The sequence below is a fragment of the Salvelinus sp. IW2-2015 genome, linkage group LG26 (genome assembly GCF_002910315.2).
Source record: "Salvelinus sp. IW2-2015 linkage group LG26, ASM291031v2, whole genome shotgun sequence".
In the NCBI taxonomy this organism is placed as follows: domain Eukaryota; kingdom Metazoa; phylum Chordata; class Actinopteri; order Salmoniformes; family Salmonidae; genus Salvelinus; species Salvelinus sp. IW2-2015.
The window spans coordinates 39014010-39040895 of NC_036866.1; the positions used below are offsets into that span (position 1 = coordinate 39014010).

At 39.6% G+C, this 26886-nt stretch overlaps 1 protein-coding gene across 2 annotated transcripts in view; it reads left to right on the forward strand.

The window, feature by feature from the left end:
* The window catches only part of galnt18a (UDP-N-acetyl-alpha-D-galactosamine:polypeptide N-acetylgalactosaminyltransferase 18a), an 84726-nt gene that overhangs the window by 42029 nt on the left and 15811 nt on the right, over nucleotides 1-26886 (forward strand). For both annotated transcript variants that reach the window (XM_023972100.2, XM_023972101.2), the window contains exon 10: nucleotides 18580-18744. In XM_023972100.2, coding sequence (XP_023827868.1) covers nucleotides 18580-18744 — 165 coding nt within the window. The remainder of the gene's footprint in view (nucleotides 1-18579; nucleotides 18745-26886) is intronic.

The window sequence follows — 26886 nt, forward strand, 5'->3', positions numbered from 1 at the left end:
AGATATGAGATGATCAATTGCAAAGGTGCTGAAGTCCAAAATGCAGTTTAGTTCTATTACAGTAACTCTACAGGAATGACTGTAGAATACAAACAGAGATGATGTTTTACATTGGGTATTCAGGCTGAATCCTGCCTCTGTACTATGATGGAGTGTTAGGGGTTAGGATAAGATACCATTGCACTCCATCAGTGTGTAAGCCTATACAAACTCTATCAGAGCATTATCTGGGTATGGATGGAGGTGAAAGGTGCTGTTATAGCGTTGACTATCATTAAATGTGAAGACTGTTCAATTATCAAACCGATTCTCTGTGTAATTATTCCGTAATTAAACAAATCACCGAATAGTAATTAACTAGGAAGGGAAAATGTTTTAGTCCAAATTTCCCGAATATAACTCTTCAGATATTTTATCTTATCGATTACAGTCTTCTATTAATGTATTATTACCTCATCATTCTCATTCCTGAATGTCGCAAACCCTTTATCTGCAATAACCCTAGCATCAAATCAGGAATCAGCGATATACAAATTGGCTTAGTTACTTATTTACAAGCTAACTAATCAATCGCAGAATTACATAAACACACAATAGGTCATACATTGGTTACTTTAGCCCAAACAACCTGGTTAAATAAAGGTGAAAAAAACAACAACAAAAAAACTAACATGACACATTCAAGTCCCTAGTGGACGAAACCAATATGACGGCTTGGTAGAAAAAGGAAAGGGGTGGGGACAGCTCAAGAGCGGGAAACTCAGTGGACCCACTGTAATACAGTTGATAGCTACACTCATGAAATGCTAATACTTTAAACATGAACAGCCGCTCATTCAAAAAGAAATTGCAATTTACATATTTACAAGTGTATGCCTTTGTTGTCCATCTCTGTGATCGCCAAGCTGTCTGCTGGATAGTCAGTCGACAGAAAACCTCTGGTTTGTCCACCAGAGATCAAAGTCTGTTGTAGGTTGTTATAATGGGTACTTCATAGTATCATTCGGAAATGTTCTTAGGACAGATGCGTTTACCAGAATAAGGTATTTTAACAGCTGAAGCCTGAATAATTGGTTTGTAGTTTGTAGATTTCTTCACCATTTCAGCGTGGGAATGATCTCCACCTTTTCTGGTCCTGTCCTTTGGTAGAGTTGCCAACCGTTTCAACATGTAGCGACAGTTTCCATGTTTTCTGGTCTCCAGAGTAGTTTGAACCACTTCACACACCAGCGTCACCCGGCACAGTAGTTAGAGCGTTGGGCCAGTAACCGAAACGTTGCTGGATCGAATCCCCGATCTGACAAGGTAAAAATCTGTCATTCTGCCCCTGAACAAGGCTGTTAACCCACTGTTCCCCAGTAGGCCGTCATTGAAAGTAAGAATTTGTTCTTAACTGACTTGCGTAGTTAAATAAAGGTAAAAAAATGTATGTATGTGTCTCCAGAGTAGAAGCCATTTCAACGTTATCTTGACTAAATGTACATTTTGTCTCTCGTCCTTTTATTCTGGAGTAGTTCCATGACACCGATGTAAATGTCTGTGGTCACTGACTAGTTAAAACTTTTTATGAAAACCCATACTCTCATTTAGAAGGCTAACATCACATTTCATCTTTTCAAAAGTATTCCTATACTCAATCATTTATTTTATACAACATCCAGATGCAACCCCATAATTGAGAAGTGTATACAAACAAAGGAACAGTAGTGTGTCTCCTGTCCTTCATGAGGTCACCAAATGAAACAAACTCGACATGACTGTTCCTTAAGTGTCCACGGACTGCTCCAACTGCTTGGAATACAGAAATACTGTTCAATTATTCAACCGTTTGATGTCCAAGTGTCTCTGTGTTCCACAGTTACATTCCAATCTTCAATACTACTGAGCCCAGAGGCAGTGTATTTTACGACCGCCATAAAGCGGGAGAGAGAGAGGGCACTGTAGAGCGGACCCACTGCAACCTGATCCTTTAGATCTTCACAGGAGAGTTATGACAGTGGTGAATGTCATTGACCATGAACCAGCAACCAATCAGAGTGATGGCTTGTCTACTATGGAGGAGGTAGAAGAGTATTTCCTTTGGGAACGGATGGACTGCCATGCCACCAGGAAATTCCTCGCCTCCAGTAGCGATGTGTGGGTAAAATCTCTGGGGAAGCCAAGCCAGAAAAAAAGCCATATTACAACCTATGTGTTGTGACAATTGCGTTGTTTGCTTTGTAACCTGTTAGACCTATATCACGGTGGCAAGGCATATGAACTAAGGCCCAGACAATAATACGACGCAGTGGCAGAATAAATTCAACCACACCTTTTTTGTTTCATCACAAAACCAGAAGGCAACCTATGTTCGGTGAAGTCCACAAAGCAATTAGCTTTTAACAAAGTTACTTGACCTTCTGCATGGTCAAGCAAGTTAATGTTACCCCCTAAAATACACCTTTTGATTTTGTTCATTTTAAGACCTATTGTTTGGAACAACAAGTACATTATATTTCCAGAATGGGCTCTGTGCTAATTCTGAAGTTATGAAACATTTTATTAGCACTACCAACACAGTGAATGGTAAATGTATTCAAAGGGAAGTCTCTCTGCTGATGATTTGCTGACTGTGCAATCCTAACGGAGGCTTGTGATTGGTTAATTACCTATTATGTACATTTCTATGTATAAAATGGGTTACATCAATAAAAGTACCAGAGAGCTCTCCCAGGAAATGTGGTGTTTGAAGAGTATGTTCCAAATATAATTTCTTTAAGTAAGAAATATAAAAAAGGGTCGTTTTATGATATTCATATTTTTTATTGAATAAATGAATGTGAACGTTTTTATTTCAGAATCTAGACATAATCCATATTTGAGAACATTATAAGGAGTATAATGACACCAAGATGTTGTCTGTATAATGTACGGTTCATAGGGTCTTATAGGAGGCATGTATATACAGGAGGTCTATAAAAAAAAATACCTAAAATGGCCACTTAAAAAAAATCTAATGTATGGTTTGTGATGCAAATGTAAAAAGCATGTCTAACATCCTTCCACCCAATTTAAGTTTCTATGTGAGAATTGCTAAAACAACATTCTGAGATACCAAAAATATTTTTTTGCTCCGGCTGGCATGGAATCGCCCCATTAGAACTGGTGTTACCTAGGAGACCAGACCCTAGACTGTGTGGAGATATGGAGAAAATCCCAATTGGCACTGCACTGGGTGGGAGAAACCTTTTAGGGATCCATATTTCTTATCAAAGGATCTTATCAAAGAGCACTCTACAGATTACTGCAGAGTGAAGGGGAGACCTAACTACAGAAAAAACACAAAGAAATGTGTAATTCTGTCTTGACTGGTTTGATCTATACTGTAGTACTACCAAAGGCAATATCAAGGCACAATGTGAGACCCAAATGCAGACACAGGAGGCAGATGGTTGGAGTCTTACGATGTTTATTAATCCAAAGGGGTGGTTGTTTTCAGTCGTCTGTTACACTTGTTGAAAGTTACTTTGGCATCTTTGCTAATTAACTTAAGATGCATTGATATGATATATCTGTGTGAAATTAGTTTCATAATGAAGGATTGAGGGTTGGCTCGGATAATTGACAGCACCATCTCTTCCTTGCCTAGCATATGAACAGAAAAGTGACTGTCAGGAGGAGAAAGATATATATATATTTGCAATGAAGTCCTTGCTGAGTTAATTGAAGAGGGATTAGTACATGTTGGCTGTGTAATGTACAAATCCTGACAGTTACTGGAGTGCTACAAACACATGTTTTGTTCTTCTATCCTTCTAGGGACCTAAAATTGATTTCCATTCAAAATAATTTTTTCCTTAACCTGAACCATACTGTGGGGTTTTGGCAATTAGACCCTTTGATCTACTTTCCCAGAGTCAGATAAACTTGTGGATACAATTTTTATGTCTCTGTGTCCAGTAAGAAGGAAGTTAAAGATAGTACTGGCTGGCAAAACTAACTAGCGTTAGCATAATGACTTCCAGTAATTGCGCTTACACTAGTTAGCAATTGCGCTAGCAACTTCCTTCAAACTGCACGCAGAGACATAAAAATGTTATCCACGAGTTCATCTGACTCTGAGGAAGTAGATTTCCAAAATCCCTTTAACCCAAACCCTAAACCTAACCATAAACCTAACCCCTAAGTTTAAAATAGCCTTTGTCCTTATTGGGATGTGGGAAATGTCCCCATGAGGTAGAATTTTACTTGTTTTACTACCCGTTTGGGGGATTTTCGGTCCCCACAAGGATAAAAGAACCGACACACACAATTCTTGACATTTAACCTAATGAAGCATCATATGTACAGTAGCTCAGTAATAGAAAGAAGGTGCTCCTGTGCCATCAACTTCATCCTGCTGAAAAACAAAGAGGAACATTAATAAAAAGCTCTCTGCTAACACAAGGGCCTTTTGTTCTAGCCCATCGCTCTGAATTACTTTCCGTCTGTCTGTTATTTCAGAATTGTTACATTTAACAGAAACGTTCCATCGGGATTGAGGCTCTTCTCGCAATGAATACGCAATGAGATTTTTATATGTAAGGGATTGACACGCTCCCTTTCTATTCTTCGTACAGAGGCCTTTGTTCCACACAGCTCAGTATAAAAAAATGTAGAAGTTATTTTCAATGAATCTTAGAGACTGAAATGCTGTGGTATCGGTAACAATATGAGTGTAGGCCAGAATAAGTGTATTGAAATCTTAAAGATAATGGATATCATATATGCTTATGTAATAGTGTCGTCTCCGCAATAGTGTGCAGTGCATTCGGAAAATATATTCAGAGCCCTTCACTTTTTCCAAAAATGTTTACGTTACAGCCTTATTATAAAATGGATTATATATTTTTTAAATCCTCATCAATCTACACACAATAGCCCATCATGACAAAGTGAAAAGGGAGAAAAAAAATCTCTAATTTGGACTCATCAGACCAAAGGACAGATTTCCACCGGTCTAATGTCCATTGCTCGTGTTTCTTGGCACAAGCAGGTCTCTTCTTATTGGTGTCCTTTAGTAGTGGTTTCTTTGCAGCAATTCGACCATGAAGGCTTGATTCACACAGCCTCTGAACAGTTGATGTTGATATTTGTCTGTTAACTTCTCTGAGATATGTGGGACGGTAGCGTCCCACTTGGCCAAAAGCCAGAAAAAATGTAGCGCCCCAAATTCAAATATATTACTATAAAAATCCATCTTTCATGAAATCACACATGAAAGACACCAAATTAAAGCTAAACATTTTGTGAATCCAGCCAACATGTCTGATTTCAAAAAGGATTTACAGCGAAAGCACACCAAACGATTGTTAGCTCAGTACATAGCCACAGAAAAACACAGCCATTTTCCCAACAAAAGATAGTAGTCACAAAAAGCAGAAATAGAGAGAAAATTAATCACTAACCTTTGATCTTCATCAGATGACACTCATAGTACATCATGTTACACAATACATTTATGTTTTGTTTTCAATAATGTGCATATTTATATCCACAAATCTCGGTTTACATTGGCGCCATGTTCAGAAATGCCTCAAATGTCCGGAGAAATTGCAGAGAGCCACGTCAAATAACAGAAATACTCATCATAAACTTTGATGAAAGATACCTGTTTTACATATAGTTAAAGATACACTTGTTCTTAATGCAACCGCTGTGTCAGATTTCAAAAAAACTTTACGTAAAAAGCACACCATGCAATAATCTGAGACGGGGCTCAAACATAACATTTCTCCGCCATGTTGGAGTAAACAGAAATACGAAATTACATCATAAATATTCTCTTACCTTTGATCATCTTCATCAGAATGCACTCCCAGGAATCCTAGTTCCACAATAAATCGTTGTTTTGTTCGATAATGTCCATTACTTATGTCGAAGTAGCTACTTTTGCTAGCATGTTTAGTGCACATGTCCAAACGCTCGCGCAGATGCAGGCGAACTCCGAAGAAAACTTCAAAAAGTTATATAACAGGTCGAATAAACTGGTCAAACTAAATAGAGAATCAATCTTCAGGATGTTGTTATCATATATATCCAATAACGTTCCAACCGGAGCATTCCTTCATGTCTGTAGAAGTTATGGAACGCAAGGCGATATCATGAGGAAAGCGCGTGACCAGGAACTGGCAATCTGCCAGACCACTGACTCATTCCCCTCCCATCCGGCCCCACAACACAGCATAAGCTTCATTCCACTTTCTACAGACTGTTGACATCTAGTGGAATGCGTAGGAAGTGCAAACAGATCCATATCTTACAGGGAATTGAATCGGCGATGGTCAATGTTCAACTCAGTCTCAGAATTCTCACTTCCTGTTTGGATTTTTTCTCAGGTTTTTGCCTGCTATTCTGAGTTCTGTTATACTCACAGACATCATTCAAACAGTTTTAGAAACTTCAGAGTGTGTTATATCCAATAGTAATAATAATATGCATATATTAGCATCTGGGACAGAGTAGGAGGCAGTTCACTATGGGCACGCAATTCATCCAAAAGTGAAAATGCTGCCCCCTATCATAAAGAAGTTAATTGAACTCTCTGAAGCATTTATTTGGGCTGCAATTTCTGAGGCTGGTAACTCTAATGAACTTATCCTCTGCAGCAGAGGTAACTCAGTCTTCCTTTCCTGTGGCGGTCCTCATGAGAGCCAGTTATATCATAGAGCTTGATGGTTTTTGCGACTGCACTTGAAGAAACTTTCAAAGTTCTTGAAATGTTCTCTATTGACTGACATTCATGTCTTAAAGGAATGATGGACTGTCGTTTCTCTTTGCTTATTTGAGCTGTTCTTGCCATAATATGGACTTGGTCTTTTACCAAATATCCCTATCTTCTGTGTACCACTCCTACCTTGTCACAACACAACTGATTTGGCTCAAGTGCATTAAGAAGGAAAGAAATTCCACAAATTACCTTTTAACAAGGCACACCTGCTAATTGAAATGTATTCCAGGTGACTACCTCATGAAGCTGGTTGAGAGAATGCCAAGAGTTGGCAAAGCTGTCATCAAGGCAAAGGATGGCTACTTTGAAGAATCTCAAATAAATATATTTAAAACATAACTTTTTGGTTACTACATGATTCCATATGTTATTTCATAGTTTTGATGTCTTCACCAAAATTATACAATGTAGAAAATAGTAAAAATAAAGAAAAACCCTGGAATGAGTAGGTGTGACCAAACTTTTGACTTGTACAGTATGTCAACCATCTGATTGAAAAACAGTCCGTCTTTGGAGACAGAGAAAATATTTATTTAAGCAGCCCTTATACTTTAGAAAAACCTCGCTTTAAAGCACTGAAGACAATGATTTATGTTTTCGTCTGACTTTGGAATATAAATTATTAAAACAAAAATCTGAATTCTTTTGCATATTAAAAAAATCGTTATTCTTCCAGAACGACTTCACACGTATTCGAAAAGCAAATAATTTATCACAACTGGGATCAAAATATGAACTTTCTTATTGAAAATGTCACATTAATCCTAGCGCTCTTTTTTTCCCAGAGCCAATAAATTGTATCCCCAAGCAATTGTCATTTAACTTGTTTTCTGCTCAGAAGGAGATGGTGCATCATATCAGAATGTGTGAAAATAACTCCCTGTGTGTGAAATTAAGACATAAATGGTTGTCATTTCATTAAGTCAAGCTCATTTCAAAGACGACTCCATTGAGGCCCATTAAGACAGGGTGTAATCTTATCAACAACAAATTAACATAATCACATGGTCCCCTGAAGCTTGCAAAGAGTTATGGAGTTACTATATTTCTCCCTAGAATAATCCATTGAAACTCGTGAATGTTTACAGCAAAAATATCTTACAATCATGGGATGCAGCTGTACATAATATTCACATTATTGTGAAAAACGAGATACAGAGCTTGATCCCATTTATGCCGCACAGAGTTTAGTTGAAAAGAGAAAAATATGCACATCCAACTAAATGCACAGCAAGAGAACTTTTGATATCATTATAATGATAAAATAAATGATTTTTTTTTTTATCACCCAGAGACTGACAAAGAGATATAAAAATCAAAGGCAAAATATCCTGCAACACCACAAATGTCATTTATTTGATCAAGTGTCCATGCAGATTGTCGTATGTGGGAAAGACGCGTAGAGCGCTTAAAACAATAATCACGGAACACAGGAGTTGCATTAGACATAATGATATCAAAAGTCCTCTTGGTCTGCATTTTTCCCAGGCAAAGCACAACTTGTCCTTTCTCCCCTATCTGGGCATTGAATATGTGAAAATGCCATGTTTCCTCCTTAGACAAGAGTCCTTTTGGATACATTTCCTCAACACTGTCTCCAAGAGGTCTAAATGAGGAACTAGACATAAAATATTTTCTATAAAATGTGTTCTGCTCATAGGGAGTGCTGTTTTCCCATTTTCTGTATATTGTATACAAAATGATTAACACATTTCTCTTTTACCTATCTATATTAGCCTACTTGACATGGATAAAAAAAGTACATGTAATTGTTTTTCCATAATGTCTGTGTAATATTTATTGTGAGGTTAATGTATTATATGTATTCAAGTGACTGGATGTTCATGCATCTAGAGGTTATTTAGGTAGGTGTGTTTCACAGTGGTGTATGACCTGACGAAGATCCAACTCGGATCAAAAGGTTGTCTTTATTGTGCATCTGATTAAATCACCATGGGAGCATACCAGAGTTGCAGACACAGAGTTTAGTTACCATGATGACTTTCCATTCTTTCTCATCACCTGTATGGTTAGTGCTATCTGGAATCCTTGATGTCCCTACCCTAACCTTAACCCCTACCCTAACCTTATCCCCTACCCTTACCTTAATCCTTATCTAACCATAACTCCCTTAACCGTTTGAAAATTCAACTTCAATGGGGTGATGTCAGAGTTGGAACGTCCCAAGGAATCCATTTAGACATCCTCTCCTGTATGACTTCTGTATGAGTGTTGGGGGACGGGGGGTGTGGGATGTGTGTGTTTGGGATGATATTTAAGGCATGTGTGTGTGTGTGTGTGTGTGTGTGTGTGTGTGTGTGTGTGTGTGTGTGTGTGTGTGTGTGTGTGTGTGTATGCCACAAACATATAAACGCAACATGTAAACACTTACTGAAAAAACAGGCTTCTGACAAACAGTTGTGGCAAACCTTTAGCCAATTTGCCTCAAATTTGCGACAAGCTCATAGTTTCACATGCAAATTAGTTTTGTGGCAAACTGTTGCTGTAAATTTGCGGCAACTTGTGAACTTCTGGGAAACTTGTGGCGAACATTCTGTTTGTTGTAAACTCAGTATGAATATGCAAATTAGATCACATTTTTGGTTACTGTGTGTTAAACAACATTGGAATGTATCTACAGTGTATTCAGACCACGTTACTTTTTCCACATTTTGTTACGTTACAGCCTTATTCTAAAATAGATTTTAAAAATCTACACACAATACCCCATAAAGTAAACGCAAAGACAGATTTTTTTGAAATTCTTTAAAATGGATAAAAAATGCAAAACTTAAACCATATTTACAGAAGTTGTCAGACCCTTTACTCAGTAATTTGTTGAAGCATCTTTGGCGGAAACTTCAGCCTCAAGTCTCCTTGGGTATTATGATGCTACAAGCTTGGCACACCTGTATTTGGGGAGTTTCTCCCATTCTTCTCTGCAGCACCTCAAGCTCTGTCAGGTTGGATGGGGAGTGTCGCTGCACAGCTATTTTCAGGTCTCTCCAGAGATGTTCGATCTGGTTCAAGTCCGGGCTCTGGCTGGGCCACTCATGGACATTCAGAGACTTGTCCCAAAGCCACTTCTGCGTTGTCTTGGCTGTGTGCTTAGGGTAATTGTCCTGTTGGAAGGTGAATCTTCATTCCAGTCTGAGGTCCTGAGGGCTCTGGAGCAGGTTTTCATCAAGGATCTCTCTGTACTTTACTCTGTTAATTTTTCCCTCGATCCTGACTAGTCTAAACATCTCCACAGTATAATGCTGCCACCACCATGCTTCCCCGTAGGGATGGTGCTAAGTTTCCTCCAGATGTGATGCTTGGAATTCAGGCCAGAGAGTTCAATCTTGGTGTCATCAGACCAGAGAATCATGTTTCTCATGGTCTGAGAGTCTTTAGGTGCCTTTTGGCAAACTCTAAGCGGGCTGTCATGTGCCTTTTACTGAGGAGTGGCTTCTGTCTAGCCACTCTACCATAAAGGCCTGATTATTGGAGTGCTGCAGAGATGGTTGTCGTTCTGGAAGGTCCTCCCATCTCCACAGAGGAACTCTGGGGCTCTGTCAGAGTGAACATCAGGTTCTTGGTCACCTCCCTGACCAAGGCCCTTCTCCCCCGATTGCTCAGTTTGGCTGGGCGGCCAGCTCCAGGAAGAGTGTTGGTGCTTCCAAACTTCTTCTATTTAATTATGATGGAGTCCACTGTGTTCTTGGATCTTCAATGCTGCAGAATCTTTTTGGTACCCTTCCCCAGATTTGTATCTCGACACAGTCCTATCTCAGAGCTTTACGGACATTTCCTTCAACCTCATGGTTTTTGCTCTGTCATGCACTGTCAACTGTGGGACTTTATATAGACAGGTGTGTGCCTTTCCAAATCATGTCCAATCAATTGAATTTACCACAAGTGGACTCCAATCAAGTTGTAGAAACAGCTCAAGGATGATCAATGGAAACAGGATACACCTGAGCTCAACTTCGAGTCTCATAGGAAAGGGTCTGAATACTTCTGTAAGTAAGGTATGTCATTTTTTTATTTTATTGTAAAGATTTATAAAAAACTGTTTGCTTTGTCATTCTGGGATATTGTGTGTAGTTTGAGGGGAAAATGTATTTAATCAATTTTAGAATAAGGCTGTAACGTAACAAAATGTGGAAAAAGTAAAGAGGTCTGAATACTTTCTGAATGCACTGTACATAAACCAAATAATTACTTTATATGAACTTACTTCACAGAGAAAAAAAACAAGCATACATGTATTCAATGTCTCAAATAAATCCAATACAACTTGAAATCATCAGCATGGTAATGAAGAAAATAGCAAAGACTGAATATTTTTTTTACTTGGGAGAAATGTGAACAATATGGGGATGTTGACCTTAATCTGTTTTAAAGGGACAACTACATAACTATTTACATGAGCCAGGTGATAACTGAGCAATGGAAGTTTAAAAGATAATTAACAACATTTGAATAATTAAAACAACAACAAAATCAAACCCAGTTCAGAACTATTGCCTTTTGTGTGAACTCTGGAGATGGCTGCCCTATGGAAGTCCTTCGTCCAACGCTTGTTGAATGCATGCACTGAAACTATCAGAAAACAAAATTAGGATACTGAAAACCATTTCTATTTTGGCATCTTAAAAGGTAGAAATTCAGTTATGCCTAATATGGCAATTCATATTTGACAACCCAGTGCTGGGTCAATATTGGGCTAACACAGCATTGGGTTAATTCAACCCAGCGGGTTTGGGTAGTGCTTCTAACCCAGTCCCTTGGGTTAAGCGCTCAACCCAACTTTTGGGTAAATTAGTCTATATTGCTGGGTTGTGACAAACCCAGCACATTGGGTTGGGGGATTGACCCAGCAGCTGGGTAATTTATGTAATCCTAATTTCAATTTTGCTTGAATATTTTTGCCTACACTACCATCCCACCCCCTCACAATCAATATACAATGTTGAATTTCAAATAATGAATTTCTATTTCCTGCATTTCAGAACATGCATTGAAACAAAGCCCTATTGTCTATTTATTACACTGAACAAAAATATAAACGCAACATGCAACAATTTCAAAGATTTTACTGAATTACAGTTCATATAAGGAAAACAGTGAATTGAAAAATTCATTAGGACTTAATCGATGGATTTTGCATGACTGGGAATACAGACATGCATCTGTTGGTCATAGATACCTTTTTTTAAAAGGTAGGGGCGTGGATCGGAAAACCAGTCAGTATCTGGTGTGGCCACCTCAGGATCTCATCACAGTACTGTATCTCTGTGCATTCAAATTGCCATTGATAAAATGCAATTGTGTTCATTGTCCGTAGCTTATGCCTGCCCATATCATAACCTCACCACCACCATGGGACACTTTTCACAACATTGACATCAGCAAACCGCTCGTCCACACCACACCATATACGCTGTCTGCCATTTGCCGGTACAGTTGAAACCGGAATTAATCTGTGAATAGCACACTTCTCCAGCATGCCAGTGGCCATTGAAGGTCAGCATTTGCCCACTGAAGTCAGTTACGACACCGAACTGCAGTCAGGCCAAGACCCTGGTGAGGACGACGAGCACGCAGATGAGCTTCCCTGAGACGGTTTCTGACAGTTTGTGCAGAAATTATTTGGTTGTGCAAACCCACAGTTTCATCAGCTGTCCGGGTGGCTGTTCTCAGACCATCCCGCAGTTGAAGAAGCCTGATGTGGAGGTCCTGGGCTGGCGCGGTTACATGTGTTCTGCGGTTGGGAAGCCAGTTGGACATACTGCCAAATTTTCTAAAATGAAGATTGGAGGTGACTTATGGTAGAGAAATTGATATTCAATTCTCTGACAACAGCTCTGATGGAAATTCCTCCAGTCAGCATACCAATTGCACGTTCCCTCATCTTGAGATATCTGTGGCATTGTGTTATGGGACACAACTACACATTTTAGAGTAGCCTTTTGTCACCAGCATAAGCTGCACCTGTGTAATGATCATGCTGTTTAATTAGATTCTTAATATGCCACACCTGTCAGGTGGAAGGATTATTTTGGCAAAGGAGAAATGCTTACTAACAGGGATGTGAACAAATTTGTTCACAAAATTTGAGACAAATAAGCTTTTTGTGCAAATGGAACATTTCTGGGATCTTGTATTTCAACTCATGAAACATGGGACCAATACTTTACATGTTGCGTTTCATATTTATGTTCAGTATATTTCACAAGATAATATTTCATAAGCTAGGAATGCTTATTAGAATTGATTCATATTCTTTAATGTCCAAACATCAGACTAACGCCTCAGTTGAACTTGGTGTGCACACTCCGATTGCAATCGGAGAAAAACAAAGCATGCGTGTGTGTGACATTGTCTGTCTTAAATGGTATTAACACAGATCTGTCTATCAGACAGTGCCAGAGCTAATCAATAGATAATCACATTCATTGGCACATCTTAGGTGACACACACCATGCTGTTTTGCCATCCAATAATGGTCTACATTGGGATAGAGTTAAAACATTGTTACACAGAACAAGTGTAAAATATTACAATTTGAATGTCACTCTACCAAGGACATGGACTAATGACTCATTACTTACTAAGTGTATTTCATTCATAAAGCACTTTTCACATTCTCCAAGATGTACCATTTGTATTAAAAGTAAATTAGTGTGAAAGAATGAAAGCATACCAGAATGCGCTTCAGTAATTGAACTGAAGGAAAACGAGCCACATACCATACTATAGGCAAAAAGCAGGAACAAAGCCATAAAAAAGCGAACTATAAATCAAACACATAATAGGACACACCCAGTGCCCCAAGCAGTGTAACCTGCTCCAATGCCAGTCCACTAATGACTGTAAACACCTGTGAGCAGTTCCCAAGAGCCAACACAAATGGGTAGGGTCTGGTCACCTCCACCTTAGTGAAATTATGTGATTTTAGAATATTAGGACTTGTGCAAACCATGGAGGCACACTGACAATGCCATCACACAAAATTCATTTTGTATATTTTATAGCCGTTTACATCAACACCCAATCCCTGTTTGATGCCTACATCTTTCATTCATTTGAGGCTGGGGCTCAAAGGTTAATTTACACAACACTAACCACGTTTCCAGTCAACCATTTCATGCAGATGAATTCTGACGCATGAAAAAAGTCACGACCGGGCTGATGGAAACATGAAATCCGGGTACAATTCTATAAATGGCTAAAGACAATTATTTATTTATTTTTGACATGGTGGGATATTTTTGTGTAATTTTAAATGAATTGTGCGAGAAATGGCGGTGGAAACTCACGCGATGAAATGTTGTGTGGTCCTCCCACTACGACTCGGGAAGCATGCAGTTTATTAGGCTACAGATTAAATAAAAAGTAATGATCGCGGTCTTCAAGGTCAAAAAACATTGCTTTGCCAGCCCAGGCTAGTTAATCCTAGAAAACAGAATCAAATTAAAGTCTGTTTTTGTAAAAAATGACCCACCATGCCTGGAGTATCCAGCAGACGCGGATACTCTCTGACTATCTCGACTGTCTTGGCCCCATTCTGTCTGGTCCACTGAGCCCTCTGGATCACGGCCTGGTTTGCTGGCCAGTTGTTCAGCCACTTGGTCATCTGGGCTACCCTCTCACATTTGACTCTGTTGTGAGCACAAAGTATTCAATGAATTATACATTACTTTTAACAATCAGTTTTCAAAATACATAAATCTTTCAACATGTACCTGGCAAGACCCAGCTACTGCTCAAGCTTGGTGTGTCCACAGACCTAAGTATTCATGTCTGTGTCTCGAGGACTTCCCCTCGTGTATAAAAAAAAAAAAAGTGTCATTTACAGAATACTCACTGCATGTAAGGTTTTTATGTTCCTCTTTAACTTCAGGCTATAGTCGAGTCGTCCAAAAGCAAGAGCGTTTCCTGGTCCATCTCTTCCGTTCCAAATGAGAGGGTAAAAGGGAAAGAGGGTACTTAATCAGTTGCACAACTGAATGTAGTAAACCGAAATGTGCATTTAACCCAACCCCTCTAAATCAGAGAGGTGGGGGGGGGGGGGGCTCCCTTAATTGACAGCCACGTCTTTGGCACTCAGGCAGCAGTTGTTATTGTTGGGGTTTAACTGCCTTGCTCAAGGGCAGAATGGCAGATTTGTCCACCTTGCTAGCTCAAGAATTCAAACCAGCGACCTATCCGTTACTGGCCCAACGCGCTTAACCGCTAGGCTTAACTGCTAGGGGGGGAGATTTTAAGGGAACGTTTCACCCACATTTCTAAATTAAATACTCTGAGGGAAGGGTTGATAAGCCAGATCAAATAGTTGGGAGTGAGAAAAGCGCAAAATTAATAGAGGCGTTAGTAGTTTCGAGGTTAGAAAGGCAGGCCGATATTCGAAACCCCAAGCTGCCTGCAGGGAAATTGGCAGGGAGTCATCCGTCAGCCAAAGGTTTACCAGCTACAATATCTCTGGATACTAACTACTGCCGTTGTGCCTTTAAGCAAGGCTCTTTGTCCCTAAGTGCCCATGAGCTGCTCCCAGCCTGTGATATGTGTGTGTTGTGTGTCAGGTTGGTCACTGTGACAGAATATCTGTGAAATGACCAATAAAGCAAGTATGGTGAAATGAATGCCAGACAATCTATGGTAGCTGTGCATGTACTGTAACTAGTCCCAAAATGGCTGCATGGTTGTAAGAGGCTCTGGTGAAGTTTACTATTTCATGTTTTCATTAAGGTTGTACTATTGGTTATCAATGACAATGTGGAAGATGTAGATGCTGTTTTTCCACAGGGTCAATGAAAATCAGTGTTTCATTTCTCAAAAAGAAATGTCTCACTTTTACTTACTTTGGAATCAAAGAGGCCAGGTTCCACTCATTCAGCGTATTTTTACATTGTTGTCCATTCATTGGCCTTGACCTCTGCATTTAAGTACAGAAATATTAGAAACATAGCTAGCTAGCTAAACTAAAATTTAAGGTAAACTCTAACGTTAGCTAGCTAATAGAAGATGCATCCATCTTCGACTAATACTCCCACTGTCAGAAACCATTGAAAACCAGTACAGTAACACTAACGTAAACTCACTTAAACTCGTACATCGCCTTGGTCCATACAATTGCCCTTATTTTAGCGCCCCAAAAACGTAATACTTCCAGATCAACTGTAATGTCAATACCATTGTAAAGCACAATTTCTCCCCTTTCCAACAGAATCAATTACATGACCTAAACGCTGCCCATTTCTGCATAATTCAAGCAGGCAATGAGCCCCGTCGGATCTTTCTAAAAATGGCGGGTGGGGAAGTGAAACTAATGCGTGAGAAGGAGAGATGTTGTGTGGGAAAATTGCTTTTTTTCCACTCGATCTGTCCAATTTATCGCCTCTAAAATGTAAATAAAACACTATAAAGAGTTTATATAATGTGTCATTACATACCTATTTGAAGGTTTGTGTCGAATTTGAATCTGATTTTTAGGGCGGTGCTAAAGTGATCTTAGAAGTAAACAACGGCTTTGAGAATGATGATCGCATGCAATAATGACGCAAAAAATTACTAGGTATTCCCCCTTACCCCCGTCACTGTCCGTTTCTTGTTTTTAAACGTTGAAAGAAGTGCTACACCTGGTGGAGAGAGATTGTAATACAGAAATAGTTGCTTTATGCGTTCTGTACGTTGCGACATGATACGTCACGATGTAATGGAGGGTCCGTTTTTTTCAACTTTTCTACAATACTATAGAGCCATTACCATGTCGATCAACGCTTGAATAGAAACCTAGTTCACACCCCCGATTTTGAAGTCAACACAGTCGCTACAGTCCCATTAGTTTTCTTTGTAGCCTCGTTTGAATGTTGCGGTTGCGCACATTTGTACGGAATGGGGTGAGTTTACGTTAGCTAACTCAATCGACCACCATGCAAGCATGAGACAAGACAGCATATAGCTTGGTTAAATGAACCCATATGGAGAACAAGTTAAATCTAACCATGTTAACTTAGCTAGCTAGCCAGCTAACATTAGCTAACATGTGAAACAATGTCCGAGACAGTCCAGAAGAAGTGTCAGCTATTAGCACAGAAAATGGCTAGCTAGGTAACGCTACCTACCTGATTTAATGATAGGACAACCTATAACCTGAATTACCATCAAATGTATAATTCGTAACATTTTGTTGCATACCGTTTTCATGGATTTCATTCAGCCAAAACACCCTTACTCTGTCGAAATAACAATTGCCGGTTTCCACTCGTCAGTCACTGAATCGCATTAGAACTAGAATAGTTGCAAGTCCTCTGGTGGACTTCACGCGCTTGTGGCAGGAGAATTAACCCACTGGCTGGGTCAAATATCCATAGCCCAACCTTAATAACCCAGCACCAACAACCCAAACTTGATGTATTTACAGAAAACAACACAACTATTGACCCAATGCCTGCAACCCAGCAATTGGGTCATCCAAACAACCCAACTTACATCTCAAAGCCATGCATGCAAGAAGCCTTGACCTGTCTTGTGCACATATATTTCTCAGTCCTCAGTTTGATTGAAGGCCTCAATCTGTATTTTTGCCTTGTAACTGATTGCTTCTAGAAAGAGAGAAGGAACAACACACAATGAAGATAAGCTGGCTACTAGTTTAAAGGTCTCTGTGACCAACAGATGCATATCTGTATTTCTGAGCCATGTTGATAACTATAGTGATGTCCCCTCTCTCTTCACTCCCCATCCCAGCTGCTAGAGTTAACCTCATTGCTCAGCCCACACTGAGAAACCTCTTCATCACATATGCAGACAACATGGCTATTTTACTCAGCACAGCTGTTGTCTCTGTCCTGCCACCACCTCTTCACTGTTAGGACAGGTGAGGCTGCCAAACACCAGCAATTAGGATGTCCCACTACAATTAAGCCTCTGTAAATAATCACTCCACTAGATTCCTCTTTCTTATCGGAAAGCGTTTTAATGTGGCTGGCTGTGTGAAAGAGATAGCTACTGTCATCGTCAGCGACGATTTTGAATGATTTTTGTGCATTAGATTGCACAGCAAACTGTATTTAATTGTGGCTAAACCTCCTCTCACACAGTATATCATAATTATGAATGTATTTGTCAATCCTTGAATGAGTGCATGCCACAAACTGTTGTACAGGAATAACAGGTTTGCTATGCACCAACATGTACAGTACCTACATTGTAATTTCACCGTACCGATGTAACTACCATGTAATTGGATGATATTAGGGACACTTATTGTAAAGTGAAACCACTATTTGTATAGGAAAAAGGTCCATCAATGTATGCATTTTTATGAATTCATTTCTACTACTTGCTGTTTTGAATTACAATGTTTTTTGTAAAGTGTGTTATCACTTCAAGCTGTGGCTTTATTACAATAGACACCATTAGGACCTATCAAAGGACCTGGCAGGTAACGCAGGACAGAGTCCTCTCTTCACAGGGATTCAGACTAATGAGATTCTGTCACCAGCTCTGAATGGTGAGGAAACACCATTAAGCCTTCTGTTGGAATGGAATGTCAATCTATAGACCGACTCCTGTTTAATAACCACTTATCACCGTATCCCACGTCAGCTATACGCTTCCAGGATACGAGATCACAGATTAAAGGCTCAAACGTTGCTTTACATTTGGATAATTGCTTCTCTAAATGTCTTGTTTGTGATAGACAAACATAATCCCACCCAATTACCTCCCTGATGCTTGCCTTCAGTGCCTCCATTCAGATGCCATTTATGTTCCTTGTTCCATTCTGTTTGCTTGACACTCATCTGGTACTTGTCCTTTTTTGTATTTTCCTTCTCCAGAACGTGTACTACACAAACTCACATCAGCTTCACCTGGGGGTCTTGAGCCCCACCATCGATGACGATGACAACAAGTGCCTGGTGGATGTGAACAACCGGCCGCGGCTCCTGGAGTGCAGCTACGCCACAGCCAAGCGCATGAAGCTCGCCTGGCTGTTTACTCAGGTAAAGGCTACTCCTGTCTTCTCCTACCATTCCTCTCCTAAATGGATTAAACGAATGGACAACAATACTTAGGCTTCTACTTCCAGTTTATACAGTGCCTTTGAAAGTATTCACAAGTATTTCCACATTTTGTTACTTTACAGCCTTATTGTAAAATTTATGAAATAGTTTTTTTAGCCTCATCAATCTACACACAATACCCCATAATGACAAAGCAAAACCAGGTTTTAAGAATTTTTTGCCAATTGATTAAAATAAAAATGGAAATATCACATTTACATAAGTATTCAGACCCTTTACTCAGTACTTTGTTGAAGCACCTATGGCAGAGATTACAGCATCAAGTCTTCTCGGGTATGACGCTACAAGCTTGGCACACCTGTATTTGGGAGTTTCTCCCATTCTTTTCTGCAGATCCTCTCAAGCTCTGTCAGGTTGGATGGGGAGCGTCGCTGAGCAGCTTTTTTCAGGTCTCCAGAGATGTTTGATCGGGTTCAAGTCTGGGCTCTGGCTGGGCCTCTCAAGGACATTCAGAGACATGTCCCGAAGCCACTCCTGCGTTGTCTTGTCTGTGTGCTTAGGTTGTTGTCCTGTTGGAAGGTGAACCTTCATCCCCAGTCTGAGGTCCAGAGCACTCTGGAGCATGTTGTCATCACGGAGCTCTCTGTACTTAGCTCCGTTCATCTTTCCCTCGATTCTGACTAGTCTTCCAGTCCCTGCCGCTGATAAACATCCCACAGTATGATGCTGCCACCACCATGCTTCCCCGTAGGGATGGTGCTAGGTTTACTCCAGACGTGATGCTTGGCATTCAGGCCAAAGAGTTCAATCTTAGTTTCATCAGACCAGAGAAACGTGTTTCTCATGGTCTGAGTCTTTTGGCAAACTCCAAGATGGCTGTCATGTGCCTTTTTACTGAGGAGTGGCTTCCGTCTGGCCACTCTACCATAAGGGCCTGATTGGTGGAGTGCTGCAGAGATGGTTGTCCTTCTGGAAGGTTCTCCCATCTCCAGAGGAACTCTAGAGCTCGGCCCTTCTTCCCCGATTGCTCAGTTTGGCCGGGCGACCAGTTCTAGGAAAAATCTTGGTGGTTCCAAACTTCTTCCATTTTTGAAGAATGATGGAGGCCACTGTGTTCTTGGGGACCTTCAATGCTGCAGAAATGTTTTGGTACCCTTCCCCAGATCTGTGCCTCGACACAATCCTGTCTCGTAGCGCTACAGACAATTCCAAAGACCTCATGGCTTGGTTTTTGCTCTGACATGTACTGTCAAGTGTGGGACCTTATATAGACAGGTGCTTGCCTTTCCAAATAATGTCCAATCAATGGAATTTACCACAGGTGGACTCAAGTTGTAGAAATATCTCAAGGATGATCAATAAGAAACTGACTGTTAGAACTGTTAAGGCTCCATGGATTGATGAGGAGTTGAAAAACTGTATGGTTGAAAAAGATGGTGCAAAAGGAGTGGCTAGTAAGTCTGGCTGCACATCTGACTTACTTACTGCAAATTGAGAAGGTATGTGACTAAACTCAACAAAAAGAGGAAGAAACTTTATTATGAAGCCAAGATCAATGATATAAAGAATGATGGAAAAAAACTTTGGAGTACTTATGGGCAGAAAATGTTGAGCAGAAAGACATTCAACTCCATCTTTCATTGAATCAGATGGCTTACTCATCACAACCATTTGATGTTGGCAATTATATTTATGATTATTTCATTGGGAAAGTGGGCAAACTTTGGCAGGAAATGCCCACGACAAACAATGAGCAATTATGTTAATGTATAAAAAAACAAATAATGAAAGAAAAGCAGTGCAAGTTTGAATTTTGTGAAGTTAGTGTGGGAGATGCAAAAATTATTGTTAACGATCAACAATGACAAACCTCCTGGCATTGACAACTTAGATGGAAAGCTACTGAGGATTGTAGCTGACTCTCTAGCCACTCCTATCTGTCATATTTTAAATCTGAGCCTAGAGGCCTGGAGGGAAGCCAAAGTAATTCCGCTACCCAAGAGTGGTAAAGCGGCCTTTACTGGTTCTAACAGCAAACCTATAAGGTTGCTGCCAGCTCTTAACAAACTGTTGTAAAAAATGGTGTTTGACCAAATACAATGCTATTTCTCTGTAAACAAATTAACCAGACTTTCAGCATGCTTATAGAGAAGGGCACTCAACATGTACTGCACTGATACAAATGACTGATGATTGGTTGAAAGAAATTGATAATAATAAGATTGTGGGAGCTGTACTATTAGATTTCAGTCCAGCCTTTGATTTTATTGAGAAAACATGTGTTATGGCTTTTCAACCTCTGCCATATCGTGGATTCAGAGCTATCTACAGTATCTAATAGAACTCAAAGGGTTTTCGTTAATAGAAGTGTCTCTAATGTCAAACATGTAAAGTGTAGTGTAACGCAGGGCAGCTCTCTAGGCCCTCTACTCTTTTCTATTTTTACCAATGACCTGCCATTGGCATTAAACAAAGCATGTGTATGCTGATGATTCAACCATATACGCATCAGCAACCACAGCCAATGAAGTCACTGAAACCCTTAACAAAGTTGCAGTCTGTTTTGGAATGGGTGGCCAGTAATAAACTGGTCCTGAACATCTCTAAAACTAAGAGCATTGTATTTGGTACAAATCATTTCTTAAGTGCTAGACCTCAGCTGAATCTGGTAATGAATGGTGTGGCTGTTGAACAAGTTGAGGAGACTAAATTACTTGGCGTTACCTTAGATTGTAAACTGTAATGGTCAAGACATATAGATTCAGTGGTTGTAAAGATGGGGAGAGGTCTAGCCATAATAAAGAGATGCTCTGCTTTTTTGACACCACACTCCAAAAAGCAAGTCCTGCAGGCTCTAGTTTTGTCTAATCTTGATTATTGTCCAGTCGTGTGGGCCAGTGCTGCAAGTAAAGACCTAGTTAAGCTGCAGCTGGCCCAGAACAGAGCGGCACATTTTCCTCTTAATGGTATCAGAGGGCTAATATCAATACTATGCATGCCAGTCTCACTTGGCTAAGAGTTGACTGCATCACTTTTGAAAATCCAAAATTGTTTGCATAGTCAACTTACACACAGCTCTGACACACACACTTATGCCACCAGGGGTCTTTTCATAGTCCCCAAATCCAGAACAAATTCATGAAAACGTACAGTATTATATAGAGCCCTTATTGCATGGAACTTCCTTCCATCTCATATTGCTCAGATAAACAGCAAACCTGGTTTCAAAAAACAGATAAAGCAACACCTCGTGGCACAACCCCTCTCCCCTATTTGACCTAGATAGTTTGTGTGTATGCATTGATATGTAGGCTACGTGTGCCTTTATAAAGATGAATGTAGTTCTGTCCTTGTTGTTCTTGTCTAGTGATGTTCTGCATTCTGTATTATGTTTCATGTTTGGTGTGGACCCCAGGAAGGTTAGCTGCTGCTTTTGCAACAGCTAATGGGGATCCTAATAAAATACCAAATAAAAACAGAATGCACCTGAGCTCAATTTCGAGTCTCCTAGCAAAGGGCCTGAATACTTATGTAAATAAGGTATTTGTGTTTAGATTTTTTATACATTTGCAAAAATGTCTAAACCTGTTTTCGATTTGTCATTATGGGGTATTGTGTGTAGATTTCTGAGATTATAATTTTTTTTAATCCATTTTAGAATAAGGCTGTAACGTAACAAAATGTGGAAAATGTCAAGGGATCAGATTACTTTCCGAAGGCACTGTACATGCTATATATATTTATCGGACACCGTATATTTTACCATAGTCATCTTTTTTTTTTTTTTTTTTTTAGTACCACCCAGCTACCGTCAACCCAGCGCAAATATTTATTTGGATCAATAACTTTCATTAGATTAGGAAGGGAATGAAAACAAAAGTAATGAAATAATGACTACATATCTTTGATCCGTAACTGTAATACTATTACTCAAATTGGAACAGTACTCTATTATAAAACTTATTAGAGCAAAAAGTAAAACTACTGTAAAGCGTTTCTTTGTAACGTGTTACTTCAAACACTCGTCACTAGCAGAGTTACAATTGTGGTAGATGAACCAGGCTAATAAGACCCTGCATTGGGCTGTTGAGCATTTCAAGAAGAGGAGCAGATGTGAAGAGATTGGCCTGTTAGTGGGTTAAAAGTGTGGTTCACCGGCCTGCATTCAAGTGGCCTTGATTCTCATTACGGAGTGTTGCCAAAAAGCGTCAGCGCCATATGAAAAGCCATAGTAGGTCATTGAAACCGGTCTCATTAAACACGTTAGGTGGCGAAAAATGAACATCGCCTAACGACTCTCCTTGTTCTCCACTGCAGACGCTGGCATTAAATCTCTGTAGTTAGGCCTAATGTCACCCTCATGATCACACTGAAAATGTACTTCTTTGGCCTTTTGTAATGTTGAGAACATCACCATTAGGTGTTCCTCAAGGTTCAAATAAGGGCCACTCATTTTTAATAGTGAGAGGAAAGTTTAGATTCAAAGACAGTCAAATGAGTAACGCGTTATTGTGGTAGGAACATCTGGATTAATACAGTAGGAGGACTTGAAAATAAAAAAGTGTCATTAAACTTTATAGAAATATTTGAAGGTGCAATACCGTACTAAACCACAAATTACCTCTAAGTCCCGCAGCATAATCGCAAAACTTTTAGTGGAGCAACCACTGTATTGCTACCACTGTATCACCAAAGGTATTCTAAGTGAGTTTCAGAGATCATACAAATATGAATGTCATCTGTTACTAGCAAATTATTGATTTCATGAACATTGTTTCTTAACTACAGGATCGGCTTCCCCCGACAGGACAGTTAAGCTAATGTGATTAGCATGAGGTTGTAAGTAACATGAACCTTTCCCAGGACATAGACATATCTGATATGGGCAGAAAGCTTAAATTATTTTTTATCTAACTGCACTGTCCAATTGACAGTAGCTATTACAGTGAAAGAATGCGATGCTATTGTTTGAGGAAAGTGCACAATTATGAAATTAAATGTATTAATAAACCAATTAGGAACATTTTGGGTAGTCTTGATACAATATTTTATATTGGATCAGTCTAAAACTTTGCACATACACTACTGCTAACTAGTGGCCGAAATCTAAATTGCGCCTGGGCTGGAATAATGCATTATAGCCTTTCTCTTGCATTTCAAAGATGATGGTACAAAAAATACAAAAAAAGCAGGTTTATCTTTTTATCATATCTAATGTGTTATATTCTCCTAAATTAATTTCACATTTCCACAGATGTACAAGTGTTTATTTTCAAATGCATATCCTTGCTTCAGGTCCTGAGCTACAGGCAGTTAGATTTGGGTATGTCATTTTAGGCAAGAATTTTTAAAAGGGGGCAGATCCTTAAGAGGTTTAAGCTACATATTTTAACGTGGGCTATTTTTAGCACTTTTCTGGGATACTTGATTATTTCAATTTCTTTACTAGGAAGCTTAGCAGAAGTAGACATGCTCATGTTATTTATGTTAGTGCAGGGTGAGCTGCACAAAGTGGACTTCCTACTAGGACACACCGCCTCAGTGCTAACAGTATAACTCTTGCTCATATGCACATGATTACTGCATACAATAGCTGTAGGATCAGCAGAGGCATTCAGGGCAGTTAGAGGGACATAAATTAGGTTACTTACATTGTGTCTTCCAACGCCCCTGGGATAATGTACATTTTGTTGAAGCATCATGACAACTCAGGGACATAATGGTAGGGATTAACTGAGCTGGGCTTGGATCATTGATAAGTCATTGTCTCAACGCAGCCTTATAATGCTGTGAAAGGATCCAGGAACCCAAATAATGATCTACCAAGCTTTGTTTCCAGAAGGTAGTGATGGTAACTGAAGAACAGAGAGTGGTTAGTAAGTATTCAACCTACAATCCCATGAATAACTGTCACTGTGGAGCAGTGGACAACCATTCTACAGTAATGCTGCCGGTGGCTGTTTGATCAAAAGTTGTGGGACTGCCTCTTGGGAGGGCACAAGGACTCCTGCTTTAACATCCAGTGGAAAGCTTAGTGTGTGTTTTTGAAGCTAGAGGTCCTTTATGACGAGAGGGAGAGAGAGATTTAATCTGAAACGGACAGTCAGGAGCTGAGAATTATTAATAAGGGATCTTTTGAGATATTGAACTGTGTTTGACCCTGAGGGAAGTGTTGCGTCGTAAATCTATGAGAACCCACATCGATTTTTATCAGCTTCTTATTTTATTGGTCCATTTGATTTGCCCCTTTACAGACGCCACTTCAAATCCGCAATAAAACGTGAATTACAGAAATGTTAAGCACAATAACCAAGGCATGATGCGCACTTGCTGTAAACACATGTTTAATTCAGTTGGGAGGGTGGAGTGAATATTACCGGGAAGATGCCCCTAGGGAGGTGGGACAGGCAACGCGGAGTGTGAGCTGTTCTGTCAGGTTAGAGTGCTTGTCCTTACTACAGCACACTGAGCCAGGCCTCACATGCCAGAGCTGCTTAGCTGGAGACAAGTCAGCAAGGATACTCAGCTATACATAATAATTTACTACCACAGCTGCTCCAGCCTCCGTCTACCCTACACAGACGGTTCAAAAACAGATGTTTTTAGAAGAATGTTGAAAATTATCAATCCTATCTAAAAAGTTTCCCACTTTGTTGTAATGTAAAATAAATCGCTATTTCATTAAAGACAGTGTGTGGACAATATTGATACTTGTGACTTTGGGAAAGTTTTGATTCTACTTTCAAACCAGCAGCAGGTAATACACATTGTGAAAGCTCCCTGATGTACCTTTACAGAATCCGAGCACAGGTCACATAGGCCTCACAGCCAGCTCTCCCCTGGTACCAGGGAAAGAGCACACTCCTGAACACACTGCACAAAGGAAAAAATATGTGTGCAGGGTAAACAGTCTGCAATAAATCATTCCTATCTGAGTGAAGAGATTAATTAACAAATTAAATTAATTATTTAAGGGATTTAGGTTTAGGGCCCTATGGTATTGGAGTTCAATAATTCCTGTCTGGGCACAATGGTTTGTAGCAGCATAAATTACGAGATGCACTGCTGAGAGATGAAAATCTAATGTAATTTGTTTGAGACTTATAGCAATATGCAATCATTGGACTGTTTTGCATTTGATCAATTGTTAAAAGGGGCTAACCCAGTGTTTCCCAAACTCGGTCCTCGGGACCCCAAGGGGTGCTCAGATGAATCAACTAATCATCAAGATTGAATTATTTGAATCAGCTGTGTAGTGCTAGGGCAAAAAATGAAATATGCGCCCCTTGGGGTCCCGAGGACCAAGTTTGGGATACTGTGGGTTAACCGTTGTGAACTTGCCTTATGTTTTGCAGATGACAACTTGATCATCAATGGGTTATGTATAGAAACCCTTCCCATAACACATTGAAAAAAGACATAGAAACAGTATACTATAGTATTCTAGTAAGATGATCACAACAAAACTCTACTTTCAATGCTAAAATCAGTTTTATTTGGTATCTCATTAAGGAACCTTTAGCGGATCAATCTTTTCACATTCAAGTTGAAAACACTTAGCCAGCGTTAGCATTGCTACTAGTGGAACAATGGGAGTGGTAGGGCCCATGGCAGGATGCTTCAATAATCATGCCCAATGTCACTTCAAACCAAATGTTATAGCAACCAAAATACCATCATAAGTTGCACATACAGAATATTGGAGGGTATTATACGAATTCTGGTATTTATATAACATTTTCCGTAGAATAACCATTTTTGGGAGAATACACACCAATACAATTTTGACGAGCTATATCTCTGCAGAGGATCTGATAAACACAGCTCAAGAACAGTTTTAAAGTTTGTTCCAGGTCTGTGAAATCATCGATGTCATTATGTCAAAGATTATGTAATAGTAGGGACAACCAACCAAGATGATGTCATAGTAGGTGGAATCAACCAAGTAACAAACTAGCCTGATTGCCTTGAACAGAAATGAAGCACAGAGCAGGATGGATGAAGCTAAGAGGGGTTACTTTGCTGAGAAAATAACTGAGAACAAAAATGACCCTAAAAAGCTTTGGAAATCGTTTAAGGAACAAGGCTGTGGTAGTACTACCAAAAACAAACTAAACGGTA